Below are 12840 nucleotides of genomic sequence, written 5' to 3'. Positions count from 1 at the left end.
CACACACGCTCGCCACTCCAGCCCCAGCAAACAAATTGGGTGCTCTTGCAAAGGTCAAGTCGTTTTTTGCACAGACATAAAAGATTCTATACCCGCATTGTACTGAAGTGGTGAACTTCCGATTGTCAGCAGCGTATTAATATTGAAAATACAATACGTTTTGTCGCGTCACTTTTTCCGGTCTGCCATTTGGTCTGCTCTTTCGCTTACCGTGAAAATGTGAGAGAACTGTTAATTGCATGCGTCAGATTGAGCGTGTAAGGTTCCGGTGGAAAAATGTTTTTTTTTTTGTTTAACCTGCTTTGTTAGTTTACTAAGCCACATCGTATTTTTCTGAAATTTTTACGAGGTGTCAGACCCAGTTTATGGAAGCTTGAGTGTGCACACCATATTTTGCCCAAGGCTTTGTGCCTGATTAATTAATTCAATAAAACGTGTCATTTTTTATTTAACATATTTATCAAGTGGCATATTAAAAAAAAATAAAAAATTGTTCATATTTTCTGACCGCTTCCCAATTTTATGACCTGTTCCCAAAATACATAAATGCCTTATTATTTTCGAGAATGTATAATGAGTAGTAATTAGTTGGTTCTGGGGAATATCTATTAGGGAAACATTGCACAGATGTGGTGCTGGTGGAATTGATTCTGACGTTCCTGATTTAATTACAGCAGCAGTGCTGTGTTAGTGGCTCATGCATTTTCAACGAGGAGCAGACATTCGTGGAGTCGATGCAGCTGTTCAATTCTGGTCATGCGTGCTGCGGCTGTTAAAAAAAGGACATTCGGTTAGCTGGCCGTCGGGTTCTTTTGACTCCCCGTAGGAAGTGCTGATCAAGATGACTTTGCAGTGCCCCGGAAAAGGACGGTGTTAAACACTTTCTCACCCGATTACTTTTATATTAGGGAAATCAATTGTGCGGACACAAGCACGTGCGCTCGATTTTTCTTCCCTCATTTTCCTCATTCTCTCTCTCTCTGTGTCTCTTTTCCTCCCTTTCCTTCACTCCCTCCCTCTCTCTCTCTCTTTCCCTCCCTCCCTCCTTCCCTCTCTCTCTCTCCCCACGACAAAGTGAAAATCGTGTGGCTGCACTCGCGGCGGCTTCTAGGCCGCTCACATTCTGTTCCGCGCCCGCGACAAGGTCGCGCATTACCGCCGATATCAGCGTCGCCGTCGCCCGCGCAGGTTTCCAAGACGACGCGGCGCGCCGCAGACTCTTCGGCCGGGTCTTCCTCGCTGAGAAGCAGGTTCCATCGACGGGGCCGCAAAATATTTCCCGTTACGTGTAGGCTTTATGCACCAGGCTGCTGGAGCCCTCTGGCTTTACAGTGAGAACAGTCAGTGGTGCCGTGGCAGTGGAGGGTCTCTGGTGTTTGAGAGCATGCGTCAGAAAGTCAGGCTTTCATCTGCATTCTTCTCTTTTAATGTCCTCCCACCCACACCCCCACCTCCCTTTAGGAGGGTCCCTTTATTCTGCAGGATAGAATCATCAACTGTGCGTATATAGGAAGAGCCTTGATGTAAGAATAGCATGTGGATATATGAATCCCTCTGATACTCCCCATCCGTCTCTACCTTCCCCCTCCCACTTTATCTCCGAGGCAGTATCAGATACAAGCGGCACCTGACGAATCGCTTGTACGCGCTGATGGATAAAGAGGGAATAAAAATGGAGTGGGGTAGCGCATTTAATCAATCATCCGCATCCTTTTAGTTGTTTATTTTTTATATTTTTTTTTTCTTCTCACGCTGCATTTTCCCGACGGGTCAGCTGAAAGGATCGGCCCGCCGCCATTTTGGTGCGTTCACTTCCGCGCCCGTTTCAACTGGTCCCCCGGGCCCAAAACAACGAGACAAAGAGAGCGTGCACGACGTGCGGTTCTGGAGCGTGTGCGTTCCCCGATCAGTAGGAGACCCGTTTCCTGTGTGTGAGCGTATATACAGCGTACCGCTCAGTTCAGCGCCGCACCCTGGCGTGTCACTGTTCGCCGTGAAGCGGGAAGTACGCGCGTCCCCCTCGTCGCTCCCTCTCGTTCCGCCGTGTCTGCCGGACGGCTCCGCCCTCGAGCACTTTCTCAGACTCCCCCTGCCGCGGACGTCGCACGGCATTAGGGGAAATGTAGGATTAGACGTGGCGCGCCAGACGGTCGTTGGTCGATCCGTCCGCTCGTGATGATATTATGTATTTTTGGTGCGCAGGTTTCCCTGGGGTGCGTTTTCATTTTGACTACAACGAAATGAAGCTCCGCGAGAGCCGGAGAAACCGTATCGATCATTTCCGAATCGCCTCCCGCCCGGTGTCCTTCAATTATCGCGCGCGGTGCCAGGTTTCGCCGCGCTAATGCCTGCGATAAGGAAAGGCGCCATTTTAATCTCGAAAGAGAAGGATCCAAAATGGCTTTTATCAGTACAGTATTACATTTCCATACAGTTTAGCGCCCCCACTTATTAAGACGTCCGCCGAAGACGGATTGTCATTGCCGCGGCCGCTGCCAGACTCGCCTCGCCGTTCCCCGAGACGGCGGAAGACCTCAGGCTCATCGCACCGTCCGAGCCCCTCTTTGTCGCCGGACGTCGTTTCGTCCGGCCCGACAAAAAAGGGACGAAATGAATGGAACGAATCTTTAACGAACCGACGTCAAACCTTCCTTCCTTTCCTGTGGCCGCTCGACTAGCCGCTGCTAAGACGCGGCCCGGACGCGCGGTAGGATCCGTGTGCTCGCGGCGGGCTAATTGCTAGCGATGCCCAGGAACATAATGTATTCTCAGCGCCGCTCGGCGGGAGGGTGTTTATGTGCGTGTTATCTGCTAAGTGGAGACTCGATGTGCTCTGTGAAATCAAGGTTGAGGTGCTCCCTGTAGAGTTCAGATACGGGGAAGCGCGGCTAATAAGGGAGCCTTCCCACTCTCTCTCCCTCTGCGGAGCGATCAGACGGAGGGAGCGCCGGCGAGGGCGTCCGGTCTGCCTGGTAATTGCGGCAGCAGAAAAACAGCGAAGCGCGGCCCTCCGACGTCGTTTGTTTTTATTTTCGTTTTTCAAACGCTAACTGAAAAACCGAGAAGGTCATCGGTCTGTTTTTTTTTTCTGGCGAATCTGATGTTCTTCGGGGCGGTCGAGGGAGTGGCGGTCCGCGTTTAAAGTCGCGTGATCCTCGGTTGCGTCGTCTCGACGTTGCGCGAGCATAAAAAACGCGGCAGCGCCGTCGTTTCGGGGGGCCGCCCTCCCGGGCATCGCCGAGCGAGAGGAACGGGCGCGGCGGGACCCGCTCTCGGCATTCGGGGCAGGAGCGTCGAGCTTCCCGCGTGATTTTCAGTCGCCAGGTGAAAACGCGCTTGCCGTCAATCGGGGCTCTCGCCGTCAGGAGAGCATAGCCTAGCACCGCGCTCCGGATTTTTCTCCCGCCGCCGCTATCCGCCATCTTGGGTCTTGCCAGGCACTGACGAGCAGATTTGTGGACTGCGGCCAACTCCAGAAAGGCTAACGCTATCATGCGCGGGGGCTGCTGGGTTTTCATGTCTTTTATGAGGGAAAAAATAGAAATAAAAAAAACTCCCCCGCCTCAGGAGATGAAAGTCAGGGATGAATACACCGTCCTCGACAGAACCCCGCCCCCCCACCCCCGGCGCAGAGCAGTGCGCTTCCCCAAACCTCCCCTTTTGGATGAAAATCAAAGCGCTAAATTACATTTCAGGATGGGATTGCCCCCCTTCCCCCCCCCCACACTCCCAGTGCGTTTGTGTTCACCAGTGCGGAGACGCTCCTGCGGTGGCGTTCACCAAAACCCGGACCCGGGAGAGCGAACGGAATGGATTCGCTGGCTGAGATGAACAGTGGAGAACCGATTCGCGCGTCCTATTGAAGAATGCCGGTGTAACTCTGGGATACGGTCCACAGAGGGACCGTAATGTGGAGGGGAGCTATGTATTGAGGTTGTCCTCAGAGGGTACTCCTGTGGGTGCAGTGCCCACAGCTGGCTTGCCTGGCCAAGCACATCTTGATACGCCGCGGTTGGGGCAGGCAGAAGGGGGCCAGCTGGCCCTGCATTGTGGAGAACGCCACAGCGGCCCTCCTCTGCAGGGCGCTACAGACTGCCTTGTGTTATTGAAGTTCGCCCCAGAGTACCAGACGACGCTCTGGAGGGTCTGGGCCAGGCGTCACTCAGAAAGCTAAACGAGAGATGGCCGGAAGTGAGAGAGAAATGCGGTTCTGCAAATTACTGGGCCTGACAGAATGTTTGTCCTGTCATTTATTTATTTATTTGTTTATTTAATTATTCATTTATATATTTGTTCGTTCATTCATATTCATCTATGGCCTCGAGTCTACGACATAAAAATCTGCATGCTCTTATAACATGCGAGAAGGAGAGCTTTGGTGGCTGCTGTGAGAAGCTTTAAAAACCACCTTGTAAATTACAGCAGAATCTCTTCTTACATTTTGGTTTTTATCCTTTCTTTCTGTCTTCAGAACCGTTTGTAAAAAAAGGTTATTTGTCTGCAGTAAAAGATTATGGTGAAGTCAATGTTCTGCTGCTTCTGAAGAGCCAAGGTCCTTCGCAAATAACATGAATACCAAGCTACTGGCCGTGACTGGGTTGCTCTGGAGTGACAGTTGCCATGGAGTGCTTGACTGAAGGACGCCTCATTGGCTGGCACCGTGGACCGCAGACTGACAAACAGCATGTGACCTTCTCTGGGACATGCTCTGTACATCACTTGCATCTGAATGGGCCTGTACTGAAACCGACCAATCGGCTCCGTCGGTCAGATAGTCCAAAGCATAATGACCTTCTCCAAGTGCTGCACAGCAAAACTGAAATGCCACATGCATCACTTATGGATCTAAACTGCACTAAACAAGCAGTGCGTAGCGTGGAACCAGTACTGATAGATCTTTATAGTCTGGCAGCCAACTTGTTTTAGTTTGGCCGACCAGGTTCTTATCAAGCCAGCTCGGTGCAAATGTGAAGCCAGTAAGACACAGCGGTGGCCCTCCATCTGTTTCCACACAGAACCGAAGATCGCAGCGATAGATGTGATTGGCAGTTTAAGCTGGTCTGGATTCGGACAACCGGCTGCTGAATCTGGGGCATAATGAAGTGGATTTAGGCAGATTATGTACCGAGTATCGGCCTTACGTGACAAGCGGAATCTCGCGAGCAGCTGGGAAGGGATCGAGCAGCCAAACAACAAACGGAATATTCCGCCGTGGCCGCCGCTCGTCCAACAACTCGCCTGTCGGTTTTTTTTTTTGCTAACGTTTCGCTAACGGTATATTTCTGCCTCTTGTTTTGTTTTCAAAGCACTGTGTTTTACTCGGCGGTCCCTTAATTAAGAGTGTGCATGTTTACGTTTATCGTATTTTTAGAATCATATAAAAATATCACTTATCCAAACCTTGGGTAAGTGCTTGTTTTTAGTAGGCATACCAATTAAATACTACACAGGAGACTTACTGACTAATCCTTGGTACATCTAACCAAGCAGTTTTTTTTTTTCAATTATTTATTTTTTCTTAGTTTAAACTCACATTTCCTGGAAACTAGGTCAATTCTCCTAGGGATGCGATCTGATCACATTTCAGCCAGCGGGGCTTCACACCTTCGATGAACCTGTTTCTTTAAGACGGGACCGATGTGCAATTTGCCCCTTATTTCCACTGAGAGCAGAGTGAATACAATTGCTTGAGATTTACAGCTCAGGCAAGCCTGTTTTTCTGTCTCCCTTCAAGTGCTCGCATTGTCTGCACCGTAGACCAGTCGGTGGTCAGATTGTACGACTAGATTCTTTTCATGTCCAAAATTCTCAAGTATCCGTAAACCAGGGGTGCCACACTAAGGTCCTGGAGGGCCACAGTGTCTGCAAGTATTTGTGGTTTCCTTCCAGTCGGCGGTCAGTTAAGGCCTTGAGAACAAGATGTGCGGAATCTTTAGCCAATCGGCGACTCGAAGGGTTCGCTGGTGCTCGGTCGCACCGAATACCAGCAGACAGCGTAGCCCTCCAGGACAAGGAGCGCACGCAGAGATTGTACTTCAGGCTCTCATTATGATTTTCTGTGTTCTTCCTCTGCTAAATATTTTAGAGTGAGCCTTGATGGGCTGCCACATTAAGCGAAACAGATGGGCCGTATTTCTGAAGCGGTTCGTTTTTCCTGCTTCATACGAACGTTCCCTCTCCTCCTCGTCCCCGCCCCCTCTCTCTCGCGCAGGTGACCAAGGACCTGAAGCAGTACGACAACAAAATCATAGAGTGCACCTTTGTCAGCAACACCTGGGTCTTCATGAGGCAAAGGGTGGACAAGAGCTTCCCGAACGCCTATGATACGGCCATGGGTAAGAGTCTGCAGCTGCTCTGTCTATTAAAATCTCTAGAATCTTCTTATCTATGCAACGGAAGAAGAGAATGTGAACACTGGTTATACTGATGGCAGAGTTACTTTCTATGACTTTCTAACTGTGTCTCTCTGTATGCGTTGCCTGGACCATTTTGCCTTGGTTGGGTTGTGAGACGTACCAAACTCAACGTTCCCACATTTACGTGCAGAAAATAAGTTGATTTAATGAGTCTGAAGTACGTATTCTGCATTCACTGCTTCAAGCTGTTTTTAAAAAAAAAAATACATTCACATTCACACTCGGAAAAGTTAAGTTCTTTAAAACTTTATCTCCACCAATCCCAATTCCAGCTAACCACATGCAAATCCAACTGGAAGTGCAGGCGCTTATCTTAAAGTCATTTTTCAGACAAAAACCACAGCTTACAAAAGCTTTTTAGACAGATTCTACAGCTTAATTTGTTTCTTGTCCATATTTCTCCAGTACCCTTACACCTTCAGGAATTGCCCAGACTACAGATTTTTAGAATCGCCGTTTAAAAAAAATACTTTCATTTATATTTGACAGATACCCAGGGCAACATCAATGGCTGTCATGGGAAGATATAGCCAAGGCAGAACAGCAAGAGCTGTTAAAACTGATCTATGTGGTCACTTCTGGCACTACGATCTTTACTTCACTCTAGTGTGTTTCTTTTGCACCTCTGCACCTTGAACTAATGCACTTGTTGTACGTCGCTCTGGATAAGAGCGCCTGCTAAATGCCTGTAATGTAATGTTATGTAAAAACACACCGTAACATAGCCAACAAGCATAAACTTAAAATATAAGCAAAAGATCTTTTGCATAGATAGTGTAGAGTAACATTCAGCCTAAAACCTACCTTTGAAAGAAACCTTACCTCGTATGATGTTCACATGGTGCCAGATCACTGAGTGCAGTGCTATCGTGCACCCTACTCATTGTACCTAAGAGTCTATATAGTCTATATTAACTACATTACACAATATCAGATTCCATTCAGGGACTGGAGTGGTCAGGTGCTGTTTACCAAGTGAAGAGTGAGCAGGTAGGTTTTTTTAGTCGTCGTTTGTTGCTCATCGTCTGGCTGAAGTAGGCACTGACCGAATAGCAATCTCAGCCAAGTCGTTTCCAGGTGGTGTTGGCTGATGAATGTCACCCTTGACAGTGTTTCTGTGATTAAGGGCCCGGTCCTCTCTGTTGGGGACGACTCGGACCAGGAGGTCGTTTAGCCCCAGGAAGCACTCATCAGCGCATCTGTGGTAACTTCCTGTTGTCCCCCTCCCCTCCCCTCCCCTCCCACCCCCAACCCTTCACCAGCTGTGTGCAACAGCATCCAGCATCCGGTCACGAAGGAAATCCTCTTTGAGTTCCTGGACCGCTGTGCCCTGGGGGCCCAGGGACAGACCCGCAAGCGCCCCCCGGACCCAGACGCGGAGCTCATGCCGCCGCCGCCTCCAAAGAGACCCAACCGGGCCATACCATAGCGCATCTCAAAGAGAGGGGTGCGCGGGGGGGGGGGGGTCGAGATGAACAGTGCCAGTGTGAAAAGAGGTCTATCTTTACTGGGGAGTAATCGAATCTCCTTTGCTCCATACACCGCCCCCCCCCCCCAGCCCTCCCCAGGAAAACGGACATTTTACAACCCCTGAATCCCAGGCCAATTGTTTATATGCCTGTTAGAGGCCCTAGTTATTATTTAAAGAGGTGAGACCAACATGCATTGATCTTGTTAGATATCCCGTTGACAATTACCCCCTGCTTTAATTACCGTAGCTTGTTCTTATTAAAGATAATAGATGATGATGAACATTGTTTTTTTATTTATTTCTTTTTTGATTTCTTTTTTAATCTTACCGAACTGCACCATTGTTTGTAGAAAAACAGCATCTCTTGTAACTGAAAAAGCTCCAGTCTATGCAGAACTTGTAAATCCTGTTTTTTTTTTTTTTGTATTTTTTATTTTATTTTGTTTTTTAAGTGTCAGGTGGAGTGATGTCTGTTGGGAAGGAGAAACACTGTCATTTAATGATCCTATCTCGCAGTGAAGAAAAGTAATTTTCTCATGATAATGTTTATTAGAGCAGAGAATTCTCCCATGAAATGCAGTTAGACACCTGGAGTCACATAGGCCTACATCATATTCATCAAGCTTTTTCACAGTACATTGCGTTCTGTTTGTGCCAGTTTGTGTGTATATGTCTGAGAGAGGGAACTTCCTTCACTCTGATCGGTTTTTCATTTGCAATAATTCCAATTATCTTGCAGCCGTCAAGGTCGCACTTGGTGGAAGTACGGATTTGTTTTATACGTGTATAAATCCCTCCGATTGACCTCTGACCCAGTTTTATATCGCTTACTTTTATTAACCTCACCCTGACAGGGTTGCGATTGACTTCTTTTGTCTGTCTGTCTGTCTGTCTGTCTGTGTGTCTGTCTGTCTGCATCAAGAGTGCAGTAATGAAATTTTACCAATAGGAGTTGAGGTTGCATCAAAGGGGCGAGGGTCTGCAGTCTGTGATTGCACTTGTCAAGAATGTTACTGCTCCATATGCGGTCTCCGACCTTTCACAGAGTTCAGTTATTATTATTTTCTTAAGAATGTTTCTCCTGCATTTTTGTTGTTTGATGTGAAACATTAAAGCAATACGTTTCCAGTTTAGTTCGATCTCTCAGTTTTGTACGGCCTGTTCCACGGGAAAAAACGTAGATGTGGGGAAACCATGTTTTATACTGTAACACCAACCAACGTGTATAATAGCCATTCCCATTCGCCACCAGTGCTGAAGATTTATGACAGCAGTTGAGCCCCTGATCGACCAGCGAAATGAGTAGGTGACATTGAAAATGTGTAATTTATGTCCCATTATTAGTTGCTGCGCCTGACAGATTATACAGTGACTGAATAGCTCTATTGACAGCAGCCTCCGCCAATCATCCTGACAGGTAATATTTGCTGTGCGTGTTTGCTCACGCAGTTTTGTGTGCGTGGGAAGATGTCTGCTTTGTGTATGAAATTTGAGCTCGCGCAACTTTCTGGAAGTCCTTCTGGTCTCCATCCAGGATACAGTGGCTATGAAAGTAACACTGAGCCACCATATTCCTGTACTGGCCGATTATGAAAGCTTGCGATCGTTATCGCAGTATTTTTTCCCCCACCTTTTGTGGCTCTGTGCACTCATTTGCTGGACTCTTCCCTTCTCCATCCCCGAAAGTTCTGAAGAGAGCCCGACACCAGTGTCACTCATGAAAGACCTATCCGTGCTCTGCTTTCACAGAAGCGGACTACCACATCTGTCCGTCAAAGTGTTACCATGGAGAGAACAGATGCAAGGGAACTGAGCTGCCTGGCAGGGCTGCTGTCATGACCTCATCCGCCAGTGTGGCGCAGATTAGCGCTGACGCTCCCGGATATGTTAGGCACGGGCCCTGGGTGTCTGCAAGCTGAGTCTGAGCTCTGGCCTCTGATCGCACACTGTGTAATGGCCTGTGTGAGGGCCTCAGCCTTCAGTGCGTAGTGTGGAGATGTGATTATGGAACCGCACACCCCAGAGTCCCTGGCGGTCGAGTTCACGAGTTCACTGGCACTTGGTATGATTAATTCCTGTTTCTCATTGTATTCTGTGTGCGTGTGCATGTTCATATCTGCAGAGATTTAAGCACATAAATCAGTCATTCTGGTGTGATGCATTCTATATACTGGGAGCAGCAAGGTTAACCATAGGATGAGGAACTTTAATACACTCCCAGATCTTTCAGAGTTTCTACTGAGTATTATTTCCAACTATTTAAAATTTTTCTTTTGAAACCAGCTTCATTTAAGTGGAGGCAACCTTTGAATGAGAAATAGCATGGATCATTCATGCAAACATGAGGTCAAAGAACTTCTGTTGGACTTTTTTTTTTTCTTTCTTCTTCTTGCCATATAAACTCTCCTCAAGGTTCTCCATTTTAAAAGTAAGTAATGCTTTTGATTGAAGTTAGACGAATGGCACTTCAGCCCAGTGAAATATCTCAAAATGTCCGTCTCATTGGTCGTTGGGTAACGGTCAAGGGTAGGTCTGTTTGCCTGCAGCCAGACCTCATCTGTGTAGTACTGGCTGTGCCAGTCTGCCCTAGGTTTTACAATACCGCGGTCACCCCCCCACCCCCCCCCCCCCCCTCCAGCTGTGGCTTGTAGGGTTTCCGCAGCTGCATGGGGGCGTGGCCTTGGGATTGGCGGGTGGGAAGGAAGAGCCCGAGACACAGTCCGCAGAACGTGGCTCTGGAGACCGACCCCCGGTTTAGGGGGCCCGCAGCACCGATGCATACGACCCCCCGGGGGCTCGTTGGCGGTTTACGCGGCTTGCTGAACGAATGGGGCGCGACCCCCAAAGCCCACTCGCTTTCGCGCCCCTGTTAGTGTGTGCAAAACAGAGGAAGTGGCTGAAAGATTCTGTCAGACCCTCCCTCTCCCTCCATCCCCTCTGCAACGTTCTTTTAAAGATGGCCAGCTGGGTAGGGGGGGGTGGGGGGTGGAAGTTCCACCACAATGGAAGTAGTTTCACTGCCATAATTTGTATTTAATGAGGAACCATGATGACCAGCATTACTGCATGCCATTACTTTTGATCTGTTACATTTTTTTTAAATCCCTTAATCCACGGCAGGTACTATTCAACCATGTTTTTATATAATGTGCTTTGGTTGGACTAGATGTCCAATCTTCACTGTTGCTGAAGCACATTTCTTTCGTTCTTTTTAACTGTACACAGGAATGAAAATTGTCTGGTGTAAAAGGGCAGATAAAATGACTTTTTCAGGACAAAGGAGACCAATTTCAGACTGCCCTGAGCAATTAATGTATTAGTGGAAGATAGTGAAATAGTGTTGTGTTTAAAATGAGTTAAACGTAATAAGATGACTGCACGTGCACACACATGCACACACACTCACACGCACACGCACGCACACACACACACACAAAGGTGGATCCAAGAACTGGGTTATGCCAAAAAGAAGAAACTGGTCTTTGGAGATAACGGGCAAAAAAAAGCAATAGCAGTGTTTGCATAATCCCACCACTCTTTACGGTATATAAAACAAGAAGCACTTTGTGATCTTCATGGCCGCAATAAGCCAGCTGCCGAAGCAGCAGCTCGAAACAGAGATTCAGACATTCTCCCCGAGGCCTAATGCGCTGGTAATGGTGGCAGGAGATGCAGACTACTGTGTTCTGTGTGGCGTGACTCAGTTGATGAGTTTATGAAGAGGACTCCGGTGACACGCTGATGAGCCCGTGGCGTTACGGAGAGCCGCGTACGCGGAGCACCCTGAGAGCTGCTGGGTTTCGGCGTGCTTGTACGTCATTGGGCTACAGTCCCCGCGTGCTGCCCCTGCACTCCCAGCCCTTACACTGCATCCCTTCCGCTTTGGCCTGTGTCTGGCGACCTTTTGACCCCGTCCTGTTTGCGTTGCCCTATCGGTTCTGCCCACAGTCTTTTGCCTTGTCAGTCTGGTGTTGTGTCTATCTGGGAGGGAGAGGGGGCTGGGGGGGGGGGGGCAGAGGGACCGTGTGTACACAGCGCTTTCAGCCCCTGCCTGAGCGTAAATTGAATGAAGCGCTAAAAGAAGTGGGTGTCAGCAGGTGTTTTGTGCCTGCCTCCCCTGTGATCTATGGAGAAAACGAGGACAGCAGATTGTGTCTGTAGATAACTCCGGGCTGGGTTATTGGAAAACACGGCAGCTTTCTCGAGGTCCCAAAAGCGGCGTAAAAGCAGAATATTTCGCGTTCTTCAATTTTGCGGTGGTGTTTGGTTGTGCTCTGGAAGATTAAACCCACACAAAAATGGTTGATTATACCAGTGCGTTGATCTGCCTTGTAGGTACATTCTGTTTGTTTCTGTTGTGTATACATTTTCTTCCCTCTACTTCACCATACAGATTCAGATTTGCACATAATTGTTGACCTTTTCCAGAACACCTGAAATGAATTTCAAATTCCATCAGCGGTTTATGCATCTGCCGTAATCCTCATTGTGAGTCTCGCATCTATTCTGCTCCGTTATTATAATAGCGCTGCTATTTGGAGTATGTGTCTAGCTACATATTGCAAATGTCGGGAAGCTGCAGTTCATTCAATTTCTGGAATGTTCCTGATGTATTTGAAGGGTGATTTCTGAATCGTTTCAGCACTGCATTTGCTACATTTATTATCTTTTTTTCAAACTCACCAGTGGAGTGGGTGTTGGATACAGCAACATGCATTTGACTGATTTAACTGAAACTACATACTCAAGGTAGCTTGTTATATGGAGAGATATAATTGGAGTAGGAGTCTGAAAACATTTTAGCTGCATTTAAGGTTAACAAGTTAAGAGCTGTGTTCGTAATTGTCCAGTTGTGACATTTACGATTGCGGCAAAGTGTTTGTGGAAAATGCCTAAGGAACGCAAGTTTGGTTCAAGCGGTACAAAGACGGAAACCAAGTACCGTCCCATCTG

At 48.0% G+C, this 12840-nt stretch overlaps 1 protein-coding gene across 1 annotated transcript in view; it reads left to right on the top strand.

The window, feature by feature from the left end:
- Positions 1-9020, top strand: part of rngtt (RNA guanylyltransferase and 5'-phosphatase) — a 97910-nt gene extending 88890 nt beyond the window's left edge. Inside the window, exons 15-16 of the mRNA XM_064339935.1 lie at positions 6212-6335; positions 7679-9020. Of these exons, the coding sequence (XP_064196005.1) occupies positions 6212-6335; positions 7679-7845 (291 nt within the window). The 3' untranslated portion in view covers positions 7846-9020. The remainder of the gene's footprint in view (positions 1-6211; positions 6336-7678) is intronic.
- Positions 9021-12840: the final 3820 nt, after the last annotated feature.

This window comes from Anguilla rostrata, chromosome 6 (genome assembly GCF_018555375.3).
Source record: "Anguilla rostrata isolate EN2019 chromosome 6, ASM1855537v3, whole genome shotgun sequence".
Classification (NCBI taxonomy): domain Eukaryota; kingdom Metazoa; phylum Chordata; class Actinopteri; order Anguilliformes; family Anguillidae; genus Anguilla; species Anguilla rostrata.
Note: the sequence above shows the minus strand (reverse complement) of the source record. Positions and strands in the feature narration are given on the sequence as shown.